The sequence below is a fragment of the Geotrypetes seraphini genome, chromosome 6 (assembly GCF_902459505.1).
Source record: "Geotrypetes seraphini chromosome 6, aGeoSer1.1, whole genome shotgun sequence".
NCBI classification, from domain to species: Eukaryota; Metazoa; Chordata; class Amphibia; order Gymnophiona; family Dermophiidae; genus Geotrypetes; species Geotrypetes seraphini.
The window spans coordinates 206,544,865-206,566,071 of NC_047089.1; the positions used below are offsets into that span (position 1 = coordinate 206,544,865).

Below are 21,207 nucleotides of genomic sequence, written 5' to 3' on the forward strand. Positions count from 1 at the left end.
GGCCAAGCAAGTCCCCAAGGGATTAACCTGTCAGCTGCAGACTCAAGTCTATTTCTTTTCCAAGCAGGTAAAACTGTCCCCTCACTGGAGAGCTCTAGTGCATCAATAGCTGCAAAAAAAACCTGTAAAAATACTGAAAATAATAAAGAAATATAAAGAGCAGATTAAAAGTGTATTGGGCAGTATATAAAGATAAATCAAATAAAAAAGACACTTAAACCGGGAGGAGGGATGGGAGGGCAAGGGGAGGGGGGTGAGCAATGACGAGAGTTTGCCTTTTGTATTGTTTTTCTACATGGGGGTGTTTTTGCATTTGGATTTATGGATTGAATATACATTGATACCCTGAGTCTGTAGGGCTTCAAGCTTATATTGTATATGTTTATAAATAAACTTGGAAAAAATAAAAAATTTTTTTTAAAAAGACACTTTCTGGCTCACGAAAAGAAAAAACTGAAAGGGGCAGCAGAGCCCTCTGAAGAAGGAGTTGAAAAACTGGAATGGATTCTTTCTGCATGGCTCACGAATATGGGAAGAATATTCTACTGTCCAGAATGAGAAACCTGTTACACTAGAATTCTAAATATGGAAGCCATTGAACATTTGGATGCATTTTCAAGCTTGTAATAAAAGTCCAAAACACAGTATTTATTGAAACTGTACTATTTGTTTTGCTCAAGAATTACCTCATGGGGATATATTCAAAGAAATCAGCTTTTGGAACTTTTTAATTCTCAACAGATACTGTGTTTTGGCTTTTCAGAGCAGTATAGACTGGATAAACCCAACAACAGGTGATCATACTTGAGACAAACATGCTTTTCAAAGTGAATACGCTGTCTTAAATTTTGTAAAGCAAAATATTTACCAGTGAAGTCATCAAAGTTGACACGTCCTCTCATAGTGTTAACAACAGATTCTGGCTGCTCAAAGATTTCTTTTTGCATAAATGTACTGAAGTTACCTAAAATCAAGAGAAAATACGATGCAAGAGGGAACATCTTTCAAAGCTTGTCGGCCTGAGGATGTTATAAAACCAAGCTGTGTTTTGAGTTAGGCCAGGGCTCAACAAATCCCTGGCATCAGGTCACTATGGCCACAAGATATTGTGTTCTGGAAGCTGAGATTTTCATGGCCCTTTAACTTTAAAACAATTCTTTTGTCGCTGCAATCATCACCAAAATAGTAGCTGCTTCCACCCTGCACCTTACGGCTTGGTAGGAGTCACATAAGAATAGCCATACTTGGTCAGAGCAATGGTCTAGTCCAGTATCTTGTTTCCAACAGTGGCCAATCTAGGTCACAAGTACCTAGCAGAATCCAATTTTGTGCAGAATACTTAATGGTATTTTGACCGTTGAATCTCACGCTGCCAGGTCTCATGAGACCAGCATAAGAGTTCCTGCACTACGCAGTTAAAATTCACACTGAGCCACAAAGAGTAAGGAGAAAGCAGCTTGTCCGTGCTTCAGCAGTGACCACAGACATTTGTGGGGAGAAGGAAAGGAAGGGAAGGCAGGTTAGCTGGCTTGCAGGATGAGGCGAAAAGCTGATCAGCTGGGGAAATTACTGGTTTGCAGGGGCTAGGGAGAGACCAAGGAGCTGGGGTTGGACTTGCTTGCTGGGTGACGATGAGTGACTGGCTGGTTCCTCAAGTGGTGAAGGCTAGGTAGGAGTAGGGTTACCAGATTTCAGGCCTGTAAAATCCAGACATGCGGCTCTGCCCTCAAGTCACACCCTGTTATGCCCCAGCTCTGCCCCCAAACCTCTTCTCCTGGAACTCAGAGCCGCGTTTGGAGGGCCTTCGAGCATGTGCACGTATGACGCAATGACGTCACACGCATGTGGGCAATGTCACCGCGTTACATCTGCTCATGTGCAGATGCCCTCCCAACGCAGCCCCAAACTTGAAGCTTTTCAAAACCCAGACAAAGCGCCAGGTTTTGAGAAGCCGTCTGGATGCCTGGACAGTTCTCTAAAAAGAGGACATGTCTGGGTAAATCCAGATGTCTGGTAACCCTAGGTAGGGGGAACTGGCTTGCTGGGTACTAATAGTTAGTTGGAGGAAAAGTTGGGGGTGGCCAAATTTAAAGGAAGAGGGAGTCTAAATAACAATGGAGGAAGGTGGGAAGAGAATGAGACTGGGTAATTACAGAGTTGCAAAGGATGGGGGAGGCAGGGTGAGAATGCGATTGGGTGATGACAGATAGGGAGGGGGTCAGCTATCTGTATATTTCCATACAAATGTGCATCAATGGTATATTGCACTAAGATTTCTTTTCCCTTGAACAGTATATAAGAACATAAGAACATAAGCAATGCCTCCACTGGATCAGACCTAAGGTCCATCGTGCCCAGCAGTCCGCCCACGCGGTGGCCCAACAGGTCCAGGACCTGCGCAGTAGCCCTCTATCTATACCCCTCTATCCCCTTATCCAGCAGGAAATTGTCCAATCCTTTCTTGAACCCCAGTACCGTACTCTGCCCTATTACGTCCTCTGGAAGCGCATTCCAGGTGTCCACCACACGTTGGGTAAAGAAGAACTTCCTAGCATTCATTTTGAATCGGTCCCCTTTCAACTTTTCCAAATGCCCTCTTGTTCTTTTATGTTCTGAAAGTTTGAAGAATTTGTCCCTCTCTACTCCCTCTATGCCCTTCATGATCTTGTAGGTTTCTATCATGTCTCCTCTGAGTCTCCGCTTTTCCAGGGAGAAGAGCCCCAGTCTCTCCAATCTTTCAGTGTATGAAAGGTTTTCCATGCCCTTAATCATTTGTGTCGCTCTCCTCTGGACCCTCTCAAGTACTGCCATATCCTTCTTAAGGTACGGTGATAAATAATGAACACAGTACTCCAGGTGCGGGCGCACCATTGACCGATACAACGGCAGGATGACTTCTTTTGTTCTGGTTGTAATACCCTTCTTGATAATACCCAACATTCTGTTTGCCTTCTTCGAGGCTGCTGCGCATTGTGCCGTTGACTTCATTGTTGTGTCCACCAGTACACCCAAGTCTCTTTCAAGGTTACTTCCCTCTAATACTAATCCCCCCATTTGGTAGCTAAACATCGGGTTCTTTTTCCCTATATGCATGACCTTGCATTTCCCTACATTGAAGTTCATCTGCCATTTATTCGCCCACTCCTCCAGTTTGTTTAGGTCCCTTTGTAGTTCCTCACACTCTTCGGCAGTTCTAACCCTGCTACAGAGTTTAGTGTCATCCGCAAATTTTATAACTTCACACTTCGTCCCCATTTCCAGGTCATTAATAAATACATTGAACAGCAGTGGTCCGAGTACCGACCCCTGCGGAACTCCGCTCATAACCCTCCTCCAGCCCGAGTAGTGACCCTTCACTCCAGCCCTCTGCCTTCTGCCTGCCAACCAGTGTTTGACCCATCTGTGTACGTCCCCTTCCTTCCCGTGGTTCCACAGCTTCCTAAGTAGCCGCTCATGGGGTACCTTGTCAAAGGCCTTTTGGAAGTCGAGGTAAATTATTATTCCAAGTTTATTCCAAGTTTATTAGGTATTTTTGATTTATCGCCAATTCAAAATTCAAGGCGATGTACAAATAAAATAGTTGGTGACACACTTGCAATTATTAAATTAAGCAAACAATTATCTAAAATACAAATAACACAAATAACATTACATTTAAAAGTAGTTTAAATAGGTTATAGTGAAACAAAAGGAAAAATTATTTAATGGTTACATTCGATAATACAATCACTAATTCAAATTTAAAATATTTAATTAAATTCAGGGGAAAAACAATAGGAAGGGGGACAAAGACAATTGACCTTTTAAATTATGGTTGCGGAGAGAAAAAAAAGAAAAATCAGTTATTAAAGGCGTCTATAAATAGAAAACTTTTAAGTTCTGACTTAAATTTTGTTAAGTTTTTTTCCTGTCTTAGGTACAATGGAAGATTGTTCCAAGATTGAGGGGCTGTTATGGAAAAGATAGTGTTACGCCTTGTGTTAATAACTTTTAGTGAGGGAATAGCTAAAAATTGCTGATCTTGAGATCTAAGAGATCTAGAGGAAGTATAGGGTATTAAAAGTCTAAATATAAAGGCAGGAGTTTTGTGTTCTAAAGCTTTAAAAATGAGTAAACATTGTTTGAATACTATTCTATGTGCTACTGGGAGCCAGTGGGCTTTCTTAAGCAGGGGTGTGACATGATCGAATTTTTTAGCCTTATAGATTAATTTAATTGCGGAGTTCTGGATTATTTGTAATCGTTTAATTTCTTTCTGTGACAAACCTGTAAATAGAATATTACAGTAGTCTAATTTAGACATTACAAGTGAATGAATTAAGATATTCAATGATTTTGAACATAAAAATTTAGATATCGATCGGATCTGACGAAGTCTATAAAAAGTAGATCTTACGACTTGACTTATATGATCATGAAAGGACAATTTATTGTCAAAGGTAACGCCAAGAATTTTAACATTATTAGTCATTTTTAACGAAATGCCTTTAATAGTTATAACAGAAGAAAGTGTTTCACCATCTTTCCAAGGAAAGAACATAAGATTTGATTTTTGAATGTTTAAAGCGAGTCTATTGGTTTCAAGCCAGTCATGAATTTGATGTAATTTCTCATTTATTGATATTATTTCTTGCGGGTTTTTGGTATTTACAGGATGTAATAATTGGATATCGTCTGCATACGCGTATACTGTAAATCCAATAGATTGGCAGAGTGTTAACAGTGGTGCTAGGAAAATGTTAAACAAAATCGGCGAAAGTATTGAACCTTGTGGGATTCCATACGGAAGGGAAAAACTATTCGAGGTAGTATCATTGAAAGAAACGCTAGATGTGCGGTGATCAAAGTATGACTGGAACCAAAGTAAGACTTGGTCTACTATCCCGATTGATTGAATTCTATTTATTAAGAGGTCATGGTCAATGGTGTCAAAAGCAGACGATAAATCGAGAGAAATCAGTATGACAGAACTATGGTGATCTAAATGATATAGTATTGATGTTGTTAAACCGATTAGAGAATGTTCAGTAGAATGGTTTAATCGAAATCCTGTTTGGTTTGGGTGTAGCACATTAGTTTTTTCTATGAATTCTGATATTTGGTTGAAGACAATTTTTTCTGTTAATTTAGATAAAAATGGAATATTAGTAAATGATGTCTACGGGTTCCCCTTTGTCCAACTGGCTGTTTACCCCCTCAAAGAAGTGCAGTAAGTTTGTTTGGCACGATCTTCCCTTGCAGAAGCCATGTTGGCTCGCTTTCATCAGCCCATTTTTTTCGATGTGCTCACAGATGCTGTCCTTTATCAATGCTTCTACCATCTTGCCCGGAACCGATGTCAAACTTACCGACCTGTAGTTTCCCGGGTCTCCTCTCGACCCCTTTTTAAAGATAGGTGTAACATTTGCTATCTTCCAGTCCTCCGGGATCTCGCCAGTTTTCAAGGATAGGTTGCAAACTCATTGGAGTATTCCCGCTATCTCATTTTTTAGTTCTTCTAGCACCCTAGGGTGTATTCCATCCGGGCCTGGTGATTTGTCGCTTTTCAATCTATCTATCTGTTGGAGGACATCCTCATGGCTCACCTCTATTGTTGACAGTTTTTCTTCTTGGTCTCCATGGAAGATCACGTCGAGTTCTGGTACACTGGATGTGTCCTCGCTTGTGAAGACTGACGAGAAGAACTTGTTTAACCTGTCGGCTACCTCTTTTTCCTCCTTTATCACTCCCTTTCTATCTCCATCATCCAACGGTCTTACTTCCTCCCTCGCTGGTTGCTTCCCTTTAACATATAAAAAACATCCTTAGTAAATCAAGCCCCAAAGGGGCACTGTTAGACCTCAGAAGAGGTGATCTCCTCCCTCCCTCAACTCCTCAACTGGATGGGGGATGAGGAGCTCAGTGACTGGATCCTAAATCCAAAGGAAAATTTGTTGAGGCCTATGTTAGGCACTAAATCTGAAAAAAAAAACCCCACAAATGTTTCTGGACAAAGAGGATTAACCTTTTCCTATCGTGTGTCCCGGATGACGGGACATTCCAAAAAATGTCGTTGCCATCATGGATAAACAGTCTGTATGGACTAATAAAGAGCCAGGAACACAAAATATTTGAATTTACAGACTTATGACTTATTTACATTATGTTTACAATAGCCGTAAATGATAACGGTAAATAATACAAAACTTTGCTAAAATAATTACGATTGGAACCAGCGTAATGTAAAATTTATTACGATAGGAAAAGGTTAAAAAGGAGGTTGTGTGGCCTTGTTAATTAGAATATAGATTGAAACATATCAGTTTTCCCTACCCTTCATGATCTGCTGAAGTTCCATCTGCAGTGTCTGAATGGCTCGTGCGGGATGATCGCCTGCATTACGCTTGATGCGATGGATGGAGAGACGCCCGTCCACAGCAGCTACCACATCGTCATCCTCAAGGAAGATGACTCTGTTGGTGTGTTCGATGACTGCACTGCAAAGAAGAATTTCACATAGGTTAAAAGGGGCACCAGCAGAAAAGTAAATTTAAAATGTGTATTTTTTTTATCTAGCCGACATCTTTCCAACTTGTTTTCTTGACCTCTTGTCACCAGGATCCAAAAGATGAATTTAAGATTATTGCATGGCATCTTGCAGCTGAGTGCTGGAAGACAGTCTACTACAGTGCTGAGCTGTTTAATGCCACCTGGTTGAATCATCATCTCCATCTCAGGCCTCTCACATATCACACTACTTTGTTCCTCAAACCACCAGCCACAATGAACACGTGATTAAGGACTCTCAGGCTTCAGGGTACAACAGATACAGTCAAATCATAGGGCAAGGCCCCCAGCATTCAAATAAAAGTAGGCTTACCATATTTATGAAGTAAAAAAGACGGCACATGATCCGGCCCTGGCCTCACACCAACCCCTCACACCTTTGACCAGTCTCACCCTCGCCCACCTTTCACCCATTTCTTAGTCTCCTTTTCCTACACAGAAACAGAAATCCCTCCAAAGAGGTCCCCATAATCTCATAAAAAAGATATAGTGGAATTAGAAAAGGTACAGAGAAGGGTGACAAAAATGATAAAAGGAATGAGATGACTTCCCTATAAGGAAAGGCTTAAGGGGCTAGGGCTCTTCAGCTTGGAGAAGAAACGGCTCAGGGGTGTAAACCATGTCAAGCTCTATTCTTATACAGAAGATGCGGTATATAAGCTTAAGGTTTAGTTTAGTTTAGTTTAATTTAAAAGAGCATGAGGACTCCATCCCTGCCAGTTTTAAAGCAAAACAATGTAATTTGAAGGATCTGGAGAACTTTGAAAAAAATTCAGGACATCCAAGATGGCCACCATGGCAGCATTTTGGCACCCAAAAAAAAAAACCCAGCTCAAAAACCCCTTAACTAAAAGTAAAAAAAAACCCTCAGAAAACAGGATTTTAGAGGTGGAGCACCTGAGAGGATGTGGCAGAAACCTTTAAAAATAGGGTTTTCAGACCCCCTCCCCCCATTTTGCCAATAGGCTGTAATAGCCTTACTCACTATGACATGTGCTCCGAGGGTTATGCAGCCTGCCTCAGCTATAAGAAGCAACTGGATCTGGGAGAAGAATCCTTGCTTCAATCAACCAGTACTCCAAATGCTGAGATCTTCAGGCTGCCTAATTTGGACTAATCCTCAACCCCCGTAGAACCACAGAGTGGAAGGGGTAAATGTGAATCACTTGTTTACTCTTTGTAAAAACACTGGAGCTCCTTTTACGAAGGTGCGCTAGCTGAAAAACAACTGCCTGCTCAAGAGGTGGTAGCGGCTAGCGCACTATTCCGCGCGTTAAGGCCCTAACGCGCCTTCGTAAAAGGAGCCCTAGGACTAGGGGAATAAGATGAAGATAGTAAGTAGTAGATTTAAAACAAAGCAGAAAAAAACATTTCTTCACACAATGTGTAATTAAACTCTGAAATTTGTTGCCGGAGAATGTGTGAAAGGTTTGGATAATTTCCTAAAAGAGAAGTCCATAGGCCATTATGGAGACGGCTTGGGGAAATTCACTACTTATTCCTAGGATAAGCAACATAAATCTAGTTTTATTACTTAGGATCTAGCTAGGTACAAGTGGCCTGAGTTGGCCACTTTTGGAAACGGGATACTGGGCTTGATGGACCTTTGTTTGGTCCCAGTGTAGCAATTCTTATGTTCTTAACCTATTGGTCCTGTCTCCTCTGCAGCTTTTTGACTGCCTAAGGAAGAAAACCTGCAGTATAGCTAAGGGGTTCTGAGGGAAAGAGATATGGAATGTAAAAGGGAGAACGCAGCTGAAGTAAACACAATGCAAGCTGAGGGAGGCATGGATAGTGATAAAAAGATAACTGCAGCTCATTGGTCAGACATTCCTAAGGAAGCTTAGCCAACCAATAGGCTTCATAAAAGAGCAGGACTTAAGGCTGATATCTCAAAACTTATTGGTACTATCGCCTCTGCAGCTTATTGGCTGCCTAAAGAATGTCTGAGGAATACACTAACAGCACAGAAGCCAAAATAGCTTCAGTGAAGGTAAGGGGCTATCGGGGAAGAGAGGCCGAGGGAAGAGATATGAAACGTAAAAGGGAGAACAGAGCTGAAGTGAATGCAAGCTATGGGAAGGCATAGACAGTGATATAAAGATAACTGCAGTCCATTGGTTAGACATTCCTAAGGAAGCTTAGTCAGCCAATAGGCTACAGGGAAAACCAGGACTAAAGGTTGATGTCTCATAACCCAAACAACCACCCCATCATAATCACACAGCTCACTTTCCCGAGCAAAGCTCGGTCTTCCAGGTACTATTTATTATACTTGATCCAAAACTCTACTGGAGTGCCACCAATTTTCTGAAAAAGAAGATCTCACCTGGCATCAGAGGCAAAGTAATACTCCACGGCCTTCTCCTCAACTGGAAAGAGGCAGGTGGTGCTGTCCACACGAGGTAAGCTGCAGTTGCCCTTCTTATCCTTGCCTGCAGCATGACATACCATTAGCATGCATTCTTAGAACTAACATATCAAAAGGTAAACATGAATTTCCCAATTTCAATGCCTACAGACAACCTGTTTACTACAGGACCAACACAAAAGGAGTTTGTCAGTACTTCACGCGTCATAATGATTTTTGTCCTCTTTTAGGCAGTTGTGTGAGTCTATGGACCAGCTATAATGAATTGGTTAATATCTAAAATCATTTTTACGTTTAGTGGTGGCTGTTAAATGTATCTGTGCCTATCCGGGAATTTTCAGTGGCACTATACTTATAGCTGTGTTGAAAATTTTCACGCAATGCCCCGCAACATCCAGACAGTGCCAGACCAAAGCATAGGTATTCCATTACACTATCTGGCTAGCTAGCAAAAGTCAGCCACTGCCCATATAGCTAACCAGTCTAAGGTAGGGCAGAAGAAAGGTTGTCCTAAATGAGGTGGCTTAGCTATACAAATAATAGCTGAATATTCCCACTATACTTAAGAGCTTAGCTGCCAAATATACTCGTATATGTGGCCCGTTGAATGAAAAGGTACCAAAAGTGGGGTATGTGACTTATTTATACCACAAGATAGAGGGATAGTAACTGCACAATCCTGCTAAATTTCAGCCTCAGGTATAGACTAATTATGCCTTTAAAAAATGAGAAAATGCTCATCAATAAAAAAATTAAAAAAAAAGTGATTAACCCCAGAAATCATATACTCCACTTTTAGGTACCTTTTAGAACACAAAAATCAAAGTTGGTAAAAAAAAAAAAAAAAAAAGTTGCCTAGTTCCATTCTACTGACCCTATAGTACTCAAAATTTTCAAAATGAAGGTTGCTGCTCCAAACTTTTATAGCCTTTGTCTCTGTTTTTTGTAACCCCACTTTTGTATCTTTTCGCTCAGCGGGTCACATTCTTAGAACTGCTGACTAAGTGGGAGCTTCTTTTAAATCCTGTAAGGTCACAGCCTATTCTATAATGGCATCTGAGCTCACAGATTCCGTTACTGAATGCCAGTGTAACCCAAGAATCGATAAGCCTTAGATCTGGCCTAGCTGCAACTGCCTAAATGTGTCAAGGACACAGGTTAACTTAGTGTTCTGTATGTTAAACGCATGCAAGTGATAGCACTGCCAATGTCCCTCCCGTGTTCCACCCATGTGAACTCACCCTTGGCTTCTGTGCCATGCCACTTATGGGTGTCTCTACAGAACAGCACTTAGTCACTTTGCTGCCATTTATGCGTGCAAGCGTACTAGTACCTCCAAAAGTAAAAGTATTCTGTATATGTACAGAAAGCAATGTTACTTACCGTAACAGTTGTTATCCAGGGACAGCAGGCAGCTATTCTCACTAGTGGGTGATGTCATCCGACAGAGCCCCGATACGGACATCTTGCAAGCATGTCTTGCTTGAAGAAACTCAGAAGTTTCGAGATGCCCGCACCGCGCATGCGCCAGTGCCTTCCCGCCCGATGGTCCGGGCGTGTCTCATCAGTTCAGGTAGCTAGCAGAGAAGCCAACCCAGGGGAGGGGGGTGGGACGTGAGAATAGCTGCCTGCTGTCCCTGGATAACAAATGTTACGGTAAGTAACATTGCTTTATCCCAGGACAAGCAGGCAGGTATTCTCACTAGTGGGTGACCTCCAAGCTAACCTCAATGGGATGGAGGGAGAGTTGGCAACTTAGGAGAATAAATTTTGCAACACTGTTTGGCCAAACTGTCCATCCCTTCTGGAGAAAGTATCCAGACAATAATGAGAGGTGAATGTATGAACCGAGGACCAAGTGGCAGCCTTACAAATCTCCTCAATCGGTGTCGATCTGAGGAAGGCTACAGAGGCTGCCATTGCTCTGACCCTATGGGCTGTGACCCTACAGGGAAGGGGTAATCCAGCCTGGGCATAGCAGAAAGAGATACAAGCTGCCATCCAGTTGGAGATGGTGCGCTTCGATACAGGTCGTCCCAACTTATTTGGATCAAAGGAGACGAAAAGTTGAGGAGCAGCTCTGTGTGGTTTGGTGCGATCCAAGTAGAAAGCCAAAGCACGTTTACAGTCCAGAGTGTGTAGAGCTGATTCTCCAGGATGAGAATGAGGCTTTGGAAAAAACACTGGAAGCACAATGGATTGGTTGAGATGAAATTCAGAGACCACTTTAGGTAGGAATTTTGGATGAGTGCGGAGGACCACCTTGTCATGATGGAATACTGTGAAAGGTGTCCGCCACCAAGGACTGAAGCTCACTGACCCTGCGAGCAGATGTGAGGGCCACCAGAAAAACCACTTTCCAAGTGAGAAACTTTAGTGGAACCTTGCTTAGAGGCTCAAAAGGAGGTTTCATAAACTGAGAAAGGACAACATTTAGATCCCAAACCACTGGAGGCGGTTTGAGAGGAGGATTGACATGAAAAAGTCCTTTCATAAATCTGGAAACCACAGGATGAGCAGAGAGAGGTTTCCCTTGTAGAGGCTGATGGAAAGCCGCAATAGCACTCAGGTGGACTCGTATAGATGTTGACTTGAGACCAGACTGAGACAAATGTAGAAGATAGTCCAATACAGAGGATAGGGAGGCTCGCTGAGGCTCCTTAGAATTGGAAATACACCATGAAGAAAATCTCGTCCATTTTTGGGAGTAGCATTGACGAGTAGCCGGCTTCCTGGAAGCCTCCAAGACATCCCTCACCGCTTGGGAAAACTGGTGAGGAGTTACGTTGAGAGGAACCAAGCTGTCAGGTAGAGAGACTGCAGGTTGGGATGAAGCAGAGACCCCTGATGCTGAGTAAGCAGTGAAGGAAACACTGGAAGTAGGTACGGTTCCCTGCTGCTGAGTTGAAGTAGAAGGGAGAACCAAGGTTGCCTGGGCCACCGAGGAGCGATCAGAATCATGGTGGCATGGTCTGACTTCAGCTTGACCAGAGTCTTCTGAATGAGAGGAAATGGCGGAAACGCATACAGAAAACGATTCCCCCAATCCAGCAGAAAAGCATCCGCCTCGAGGCGATGAGGATCGTAGATCCTGGAGCAAAACTGAGGCAGCTTGAAATTGTGGGGAGCCGCAAAGAGGTCTATCTGAGGCGTTCCCCACTGAGCAAAGATCTGATGAAGGGGCTTGGAATGGAGTGTCCATTCGTGAGGCTGGAGAAGACGACTCAGATTGTCTGCCAAGACATTGTCCTTCCCCTGAATGTAGACAGCCTTGAGGAAGGCGTTGTGGCGAACCGCCCAATCCCAGACTCTGAGAGCTTCCTGGCAGAGGGAGGCCGAGCCCGTGCCCCCCTGCTTGTTGACATAGTACATGGCGACTTGGTTGTCTGTGCGAATGAGGACCACCATGTCGTGAAGCAGATGTTGAAAAGCTTGAAGAGCATTGAAGATGGCTCTGAGCTCCAGAAGATTGATTTGATGGAGTCGGTCCGCACTGGTCCAGAATCCCTGAGTGCGAAGCCCATCCAGATGAGCCCCCCAGGCATAGGTCGAGGAATCGGTTGTGAGGACCTTTTGGTGGGGAGGAGAGTGAAACAGCAAACCTCTGGATAGATTCGAAGAGGTCATCCACCAAAGTAGAGACTGCCGAAGAGCAGGAGTGACTGTGATGTGTCGAGTCCACGGATCCGACACCTGAGTCCACTGAGATGCCAGGGTCCACTGAGGAATTCTGAGGTGGAGTCTGGCAAACGGCGTCACATGAACTGTAGAGGCCATGTGGCCCAGGAGGACCAGCATGTGTCTCGCTGAGATGGTTTGGCGAGAAGACACAGACTGGCAGAGATGAAGAAGAGCAGCCAGGCGCTGAGGAGGAAGGAATGCTCTGAGGCGTATGGTATCCAGGACAGCCCTGATAAAGGGGAGCGACTGGGTCGGCTGTAGATGAGACTTGGGAAAGTTGATCTCGAATCCCAAGCTCTGCAGGAACCGAATCGTTGACAGGGTCGCCGAGATGACCCCTGAGGCCGAGGGAGCCTTGATCAGCCAGTCGTCGAGGTAGGGAAATACCTGAAGACCTTGGTTCCGGAGTGCCGCGGCCACCACCACCAGACACTTTGTGAAGAATCTGGGGGACGAAGACAGGCCGAATGGAAGCACTCGATACTGCAGATGTAGATGTCCCACCCGAAATCTGAGGAACTTGCGAGAGGCCGGATGAATGGGAATATGAGTGTAGGCCTCCTTGAGATCCAGAGAGCATAACCAGTCGATCTGCTCGAGGAGGGGGTAGAGAGAAGCAAGTGTCAACATGCGAAACCTCTCTTTGACCAGGAATTTGTTGAGGACCCTGAGGTCCAAAATGGATCGCAGGTCGCCTGTCTTCTTCGGAACATGGAAGTACCGGGAGTAAAATCCCTGGTTCAATTGGTCCGTCGGTACCGGCTCCACGGCACGAAGCCGGAGCAAAGCCTGAGCTTCCTGAAGAAGAAGGGCGGTCTGAGTCAAGTTGGAAGGATACTCTCTTGGAGGGTGGTCTGGAGGGACCCGATGGAAATGAAGAGAGTATCCTTCCCTGACGATAGTAAGGACCCAGAGGTCGGATGTTATGGCCTCCCAGCGATAATAAAAATGATGGAGGCGCCCTCCGATGGGAAAAACAGGGAGAGGCAGAACGAGGTTGGTTATGCCCTCGACGAAACAGTCAAAAAGGCTGAGTGGCCTTAGGGACCGCAGGCGACTGAGACTTCGGCTGACCCTTCTGAGGAGGCTGTCGCTTCGCCGGTTGCCTCGCAGGTGGAGCTTGTCTCGGTTGATAACGCCGCTGATAAATCAACGGTGGACGAGAGGGTCGAGACTGTTGAGGCTTAGGCTTCGGCCGAAGAATAGACTGGAAGGACTTTTCATGATCAGACAATTTCTTCGTGACAGTCTCGATGGATTCGTCAAAAAGATCCGCCCCAGCGCATGGAACGTTAGCCAGGCGATCCTGACGATTCGGGTCCATGTCAATGGTCCGCAACCAGGCCAGTCGGCGCATCGCCACTGAGCAGGCTGCTGCTCGGGCCAAGAGCTCGAACGCATCATAGGCAGATTGCATCAACTGAAGACGAAGCTGGAACAGCGAAGCCACCACTTCCTCAAACTCAAATCGAGCCTGGGTCTCGATGTATGGTGTGAATTTCCGAAGCACAGGCAGAAAGAATTCCAAGTAGGCTGCAAAGTGGAAATTGTAATTCAGGAGACGTCATCATCGAATTCTGATAGATGCATCGACCAAACTTATCCATGGTTCTGCCCTCGCGGCCCGGAGGCACTGAAGCATAGACCTGGCCAGGATGAGACCGCTTGAGCGAGGATTCGACCAAGAGGGACTGGTGAGAAAGCTGAGGACCCTCGAAGCCCTTATGATGCACCGTGCGGTACCGAGCATCCAATTTCCCAGGAACCGCAGGGATAGAGTAGGGAGACTCGAAACACCTCATGAAAGTCTGGTCGAGGAGCTTGTGCAGAGGAAGGCGCAATGACTCGGCCGGAGGACGAGGCAAGTACATGGTATCGAGGTACTCCTTGGAGTATTGAGACCCAGCATCGAGGGTAATGTCCATGTCATCCGCCATCTGTCTGAGGAATGAGGAGAAAGACAGTTGGTCCGCCGTCGCCGGTTTACGAGAAGGACTGGAAGAAAACGAGGCTTCGGGCTCCACAGAGGCTTGTGAGCAACAAGGCGAGTAGAAAACCTCGGGGTCCTTGAGCTCCGGATCCGGAGGCGGAGACCCAGCCGAAGCAGCATACCCCATCCGAGGCAACTTCTTCTGAGGCGAGACGGTCGAGTGTCGAGAGGAATGCCTCGAAGAGTGTCTGGATCGATGTCCCTCTCGATGCCTTGAAGGGGACCGAGCCCGTCTGTGAGAAACCTGGTCAGACGCCTCCAAGGAGCAGATCAGACTCGATGCCGTTGATCGCAGAGGTGGAAGAGTCGAAGCCTCCCCCGACGACGCCCAAGCTTGATATGGGGTTTGGAAGAACTCGTCCTGCTTCCTGCTATGCCCAGGACTGGGAGGCCTCGAAGGTGGACGCCACACTGTGTCATGAGGCAGGGTAATAGGTTCCAAGGGAGGTAAGTCGCTAAGCGAAGCTTTCCTCGAGGGAATGGGCTCCAAAGGAGGCATATCACTAAGAGAGGCCTTCCTCGAGGGAACCGGTTCCAAAGGAGGTATAGCACTAACCGAGGACCTCCTCGAGGACCCGGACACCGCACGCCGCTCCTCCTCGCCGAGCAACGAGGTCGTGTGGCGCGGCGGAGGAGGAGGGGGCGGTCCGCCCCTTGGAACCGGAACCGGGAGGTCACCCTGGATCGAGGCAATCAGCCGGGGTCCCATGGTTTGCATGAGTTCCACGAACTGAGCCTCCAGAAGGGACTTCAACGAAGCTGATATGGAGGGATCCGCACCAAAAGGGGGCCCTTCCGCACGGTCTCCGCGCTCTTTCAGTGCCGCATGCTTCTGCTTAGCAGGCTTCGGCACTTTAAGCACCACCGGTGGAACTTTAGGGGTCGATACCTGCTCCGAGGAGACGGAGGAAGGCACCGGCGCCGAAGTCGAGGCCGAAACTGGCGTGAACGATGCCGGTTTCAGGAGGCCCGAAGCAGCCGGGGAGGCAGCAGGCTTCGCCGATGGGGTCGAAGCACCAGTCGATGTCGATGTCGAAGCTGAAGGATCCAACGAAGCTTCCATCTTGAACATGGACTCCCACAGCAGACAGCGGCGCTTAAATGCCCTCACCGTCAAAGTGGAGCAAGGCCGGCACAATTTCGGGAAGTGATCCGGTCCCAGACACTGTAAGCAGCGTCGATGAGGGTCCGTGAGTGAAATCGTGCGCTGGCACTTGCTACACTTTTTAAAACCGGTAATCGGCCGGGACATAGGCCGGAAAAGTTCCGCCGCAAGGTCGAAGGTGCGGGGCCTCAGCCACGCGGCCGACCCAGTGTCGGAAGAAAAAAATTTTTTTTTTTTTTTTTTTTTTAAGAGAAAACAAAGAAAGAAACAAATGCACAGGAGAGCCAAAAGAACTCAACCCGCGGCAAAACAGAAGGCAAAAAATGAGATTTAATGGGCGCGAAATTGAAGATAGACTTCTCAGCTCCGCGGAAGAAAAAGAACTGAGGAGACACGCCCGGACCATCGGGCGGGAAGGCACTGGCGCATGCGCGGTGCGGGCATCTCAAAACTTCTGAGTTTCTTCAAGCAAGACATGCTTGCAAGATGTCCGTATCGGGGCTCTGTCGGATGACATCACCCACTAGTGAGAATACCTGCCTGCTTGTCCTGGGATAAGCACATAAATGCAAATACCTAGTTATAGAATTACCCATCACAGGCTAGATTCAATAAATAGCACTCAAAAATAGGTGCCCCCCCCAAAAAAAAAAAAAAATTGGCACTCCATGGTATTCTCAAATATGAGTGACCATTATAGAATAGCATAGAGTGTTGCTCTCAGCACCCAGATTTGAGCACCAGTTAATTTCAGTGTTGAAACCATGTGTAATTCCTGGCGCCCAATTTGGGCACACACATCCCTGCTATTCTATAACATTGCACATAAATTTTACCAATGCCCCTGACCTTGTTCCTCTCATGGAAACACTCCTTTTTAAGTTGCGCACTAGGGGATTTGAGCTCATTAATTCAAACTGATGCCAATTGGCATGTTAGCCAATTTAGTTGGGTACACATCTTAGATCGGCACTCAAATATCGGTACCCAATTTTGGGCGCTATATATAGAATCCAGAGGCATATGTATAGAGGCACTGAAGATACATAATTAAACATGCTTCACTTTATAAAATGCACCAAACAGGGCTTCCAATGCCTGCTTGTTCCTGATGTTAACATGTGATTAACCTCAGTTTTGCCAAATATTCCAATCTAAAATTAACAAGTGTTTGATTGCATCTAGCACACAAACTCTAGTCCCTCCCCTTTCAGGATTGATTTATCTAGCTGCCAGGGCCAAGTAACAACCATGGACCAGTCTGCTCACAGACACGCACACCTATCATCTCTACACTTCCTGATACAAGGGTTAGAAGATTTCATATGCTCTGATGTTACATTACATTACATTAGTGATTTCTATTCCACCATTACCTTGCGATTCAAGGCGGATTACAAAGGAGTTATCTGGCCATTTCCAGAGGGACTGAAGAGTAGAGCGGGTTATTTTAGAGAATTGGGACGAGTCGTGCGGTGTTAGTTTGTTTTCAAGGATTTCTTGAATAGCGTGGTTTTTATTTCTTTTCTGAACGATTTGTAGTCTGGGGGTAGTTATCAGTAAATTGGAGAGTTGTTTCCATGTGAACATACGGGGCCAGCTCTTCGAAGAAGTTATTATTGGATCTGCCTTCCATCCAGCATATAAGCTTGGTTGACTACCAGTCAAACGTATTTTATGTTCCAGGTACAAGTTTGTATAACTCTATGCCATTATGACGTATGAAGAATTTTCTCCAGTTCCAAAAGCGGTTGAAAGTTTTTCTATTTTTTTTTAAGCCTTTTAATGGTAGTCAAGTAGTCAATTAACCATCTAAACATTAGTTGTGAATGGTAAGAATTCATTAGCTGGCTAAGATATGTTTGAATATATGCCTATGATTTTACAAATATGTTTGAATCTCATTGCCTAGCATTGTCTTATTTGGTTCTTGTATGTGTTTAATTATTGCCCACCTAGAACAATGGATAAAGTGAGCTATAACTCATTTAAATACATTTATTTATTTAAATTAGCTATAAAACTCATTTTAATTAATTAATTTATTTATTTATTTACTTATTTAAATGAGCTAAAGCTCACTTTATCCATTGTTCTAGGTGGGTAATAATAAAACATTATTTATTTTTTATTTATTCAATTTTCTATACCGTTCTCCCAGGGGCACTCAGAACGTTCATATGAATTTATTCAGGCACTCAAGCACACACAATGAACCAAATAAGACAATGCTAGGCAATGAGATTCAAACATATTTGTAAAATCATAGGCATATATTCTATCAGCAAACATATTAGCCTCACTAACCAACCAGTGGCAAAATCTACCCGCCGTTTGACACTAGAAGCCTGCTGCAACTTAAACAGAGACCGAGAATATGTAATTTTACCTTGTTTATTAATTCCATTTTTTATGGTAATAGTGCCCTGATCAGCAGAATCTACTGCAAGCTAACAGCCTATGCCAGGTAGTCAAATGCCCTCTGCTTTGGCTGGAACAGTGATCTTTTCAAGTACAGGTCACTCTGGAAACATTCTGGAATGTCGGTTTGGAATGTCTTACTACGTATGCTGTTGGTTTTAAATTTATTGTATTCCTACACTGACAGACCTGGGTGTGCAGTTTATATATATATATATATATAAAAAAAATAGGCTGAGATTGAAAAGTTCAGTGTGAGAACTAGAATTGGATGCCAAACTCAGGCTCATGCCCAGGGCAGAGGGATTCCAATAAGATAAGGTGGCTAGCTTGGCTGCTCAAGTGCACTCGGGGTGACTCGAATGAGTGAATGAAGTTTTACCCCACACCTCCAACTAAATGCTTCCCACTAACTCACTGTCTATTCCCCAAACCCATTCTCTCTCCATCATTTTCTTCAAAACACATCAGTATCTAAGCCTAATCCAATTCAGTTTCAACTAGAACCACCAACCCACCTCTTCCACCAGCCAGCTCCACCATGCATGCCCCTCCATCCCACAAAGCCAGTTATCCAGTTTTTTGTTAACACCTAGTCATCTTCCTGGAAGGACACTGATAGAATCACTTCTAAAAACAGCTGTTTGGTTTTCTTCCAGCCCGTGTGCTGCTCAGCAAGTCTGGACCACACAATGCCTAATCAACCAAGTGGTTCTTACCAGCAGGGCTGGCTCAACCTATGGACCAGGTGAGGCCCTGACCCAGGGCACCAGTGATAAATGACACTAAAATCCCAGTCCGGTCCACCTTCAGAGTTCTAGAGGGAAAGATGTTGGACTGGGATTGTGGCACTCTATCATCAATGCCCTGAGCCAGTGCTTCACCTGGTCCAGCATGAGGGGGAGATACAATATTATAGGTGGGGGGAGGAGAGAGATATCAGATTGTGGAGGTGGGGGGCACCAATGCAAAAGGTTAGCTCAAGGCACCACAGACGCTTGAGCCGACCCTTCTCATCAGCATGTGAGAACAGCACAGGGAGAACACTGGGTAAGACATATGTCATTATCTGGAGATACAGTCCCTGCTGTAATGGGATGTACCTATCGGTGAAAAAAAAAAATAAAATATATATATATATATCTCAGATCAATGTTTAGTTCCAAATGTATTCTGGTAAATATGAAGAGCGATGCAGTGTTGCAGGTATCTTGTTTTAACTAGGTCTGAAATACTCAAGGGCTTCTCTGTACACCTGTGTATTTAAATCGTTTGGTAGAAAATTAGCATTTCCTTTATGTTGGTGCTGTAATAGACTATGACAGGTTTGCACTATACCAGCTTAATAACACTTCCTGGATTCGTTTGCTATGTCGAAATCATCAAGAATAAAGAAAGCGAAGAAGAGAGGAAGAAGTTAACATTCAGAGAATTTTTTCCACTTCAGCTCCCCGTATTCAGAACGGCATGCAGATTTTGCTCCCTCCCACAGGATTAACATTTACTTCTAGACCATGATGGTGTTGCTTTCCAAATACTGAAACCTCCTGTGCACTTTCTAACCTCTTCTTTTGTTTAATGAGTGAGAATGATTGGGTAATTAGATGGAAAACTGGGTTGTGTTACCACAAATCTTTGCCTTTGTCTTAAAAAAATTAAATTTAATTTAAAAAGTCCAGGAAGTAGAAAACATCTTCTGTACTTTTAGACTGACAAGTGTTTTGAGGAAGGGAAGGAAAGGGGGCAGAGAGAGCCTCCTCTTGCCTTAGATACTGTGTATCCTCCTTCCTGTTCCCCCCCACCCCACCAGAAAAAAAGTAAAAAATTGGACAAAGTCCTCCTTAGCACAGCAAAGTTTTTTTAATATCACATTTAACTCCCATGAGGCTTTGTTTAAGGAACTTCTATCAGGTAGTGACCACAGGAAATATCCTAGGAAACAGTGACACCTAATTGTCACATTTAAAACAAAAATATATTTCTCATACATATGTATTAGTTGAATTATATTTGATTTCAATTTGGTTTAGATTCTTCTACAATGTGTCTCCCTACCCTATGATGACACCTTCTGGCAGAAACAGGAACTACTACAGAACTAAACACTTCCATTTGGACTTGATCAAATTACTAAACTCAGCTTCCCCAGTATAAGTAGGAAGACTATCCCATCTCTGCACTCTTTATAGAGAATGACCAAGACTGCACTGGATTTAGATAGAGATTGTCTATACTGAGTACTAATCCACAGACCACACAGGTGAGTATACAGTAATCAGGGTTGTGAATGGATAAAAAATCCTACCAAAATGGCCTTGTAGAGAGTGATATTTCTTCATTTTCCTGTCTAGATTTCTTCATGTTCCTGTCCATCCCAAATGCTCAGGACACAGGTTAAGTGAGCAAGAGCAGAAAGGGAAATAGTTCAAGGGGGACAGAACAGCACTGACTAATCAAGCTAAGTGAGCATTACACTTAGGACCTGATTCTAACAACGGTGCCATGATTGTAGGCAGCAGTAGGCATCCTACTGCTTAACAGACCAATTGGAATGCACGTTTAAAAAAAAAAAAAAATTGATGGGATGAAGGACACCTTTAATGTAGGCATCGTTTGCATACCTACGGATGCCTAAGGTTGGCGTGGGGGTGGGTTATGCCAGAAGTGGTCTTAGACGTCCATAGACATGCCTAGGTGCTTCTCATAGGTATAAGTCAGACACCTTAAATGTAGATCTTTAAAATAATGGCCTACATTTAAGGCATCTGTAGAAAAAAACAGACACGATTCTGGACATGGTGCCCACCCGTGATTGACACTCGGAAGGGCATCCATTTTGCAGGCGCCTACTGTGGCAGGCACTGTTTCCATAATCATTTGTGCTTGCTGAATACAGCTCTGTTGTGCTTTTCCCCATCCTCATCAGAAACTGTGTCGTGTTCTGATAAGGGGCATTAACTGATTCTAATACCTCAGAAGGCTAAGCTGCCTACCGGTACATCTTTTCTAACGACCATTAGTGCTTATGCGTCAGATGCCCTTTTGCTGACAAGAAAGGATCTCAGACTGATTATATTACATAGAAATATGCAA

At 44.4% G+C, this 21,207-nt stretch overlaps 1 protein-coding gene across 1 annotated transcript in view; it reads right to left on the bottom strand.

Annotated features, from left to right (window-relative positions):
* GFPT1 (glutamine--fructose-6-phosphate transaminase 1) overlaps positions 1-21,207 on the bottom strand; it is a 122,884-nt gene that overhangs the window by 42,147 nt on the left and 59,530 nt on the right. The window contains exons 9-11 of the mRNA XM_033948412.1: positions 8,876-8,981; positions 6,313-6,476; positions 869-964 (exon numbers count right to left, since the gene is read on the bottom strand). Of these exons, the coding sequence (XP_033804303.1) occupies positions 869-964; positions 6,313-6,476; positions 8,876-8,981 (366 nt within the window). The remainder of the gene's footprint in view (positions 1-868; positions 965-6,312; positions 6,477-8,875; positions 8,982-21,207) is intronic.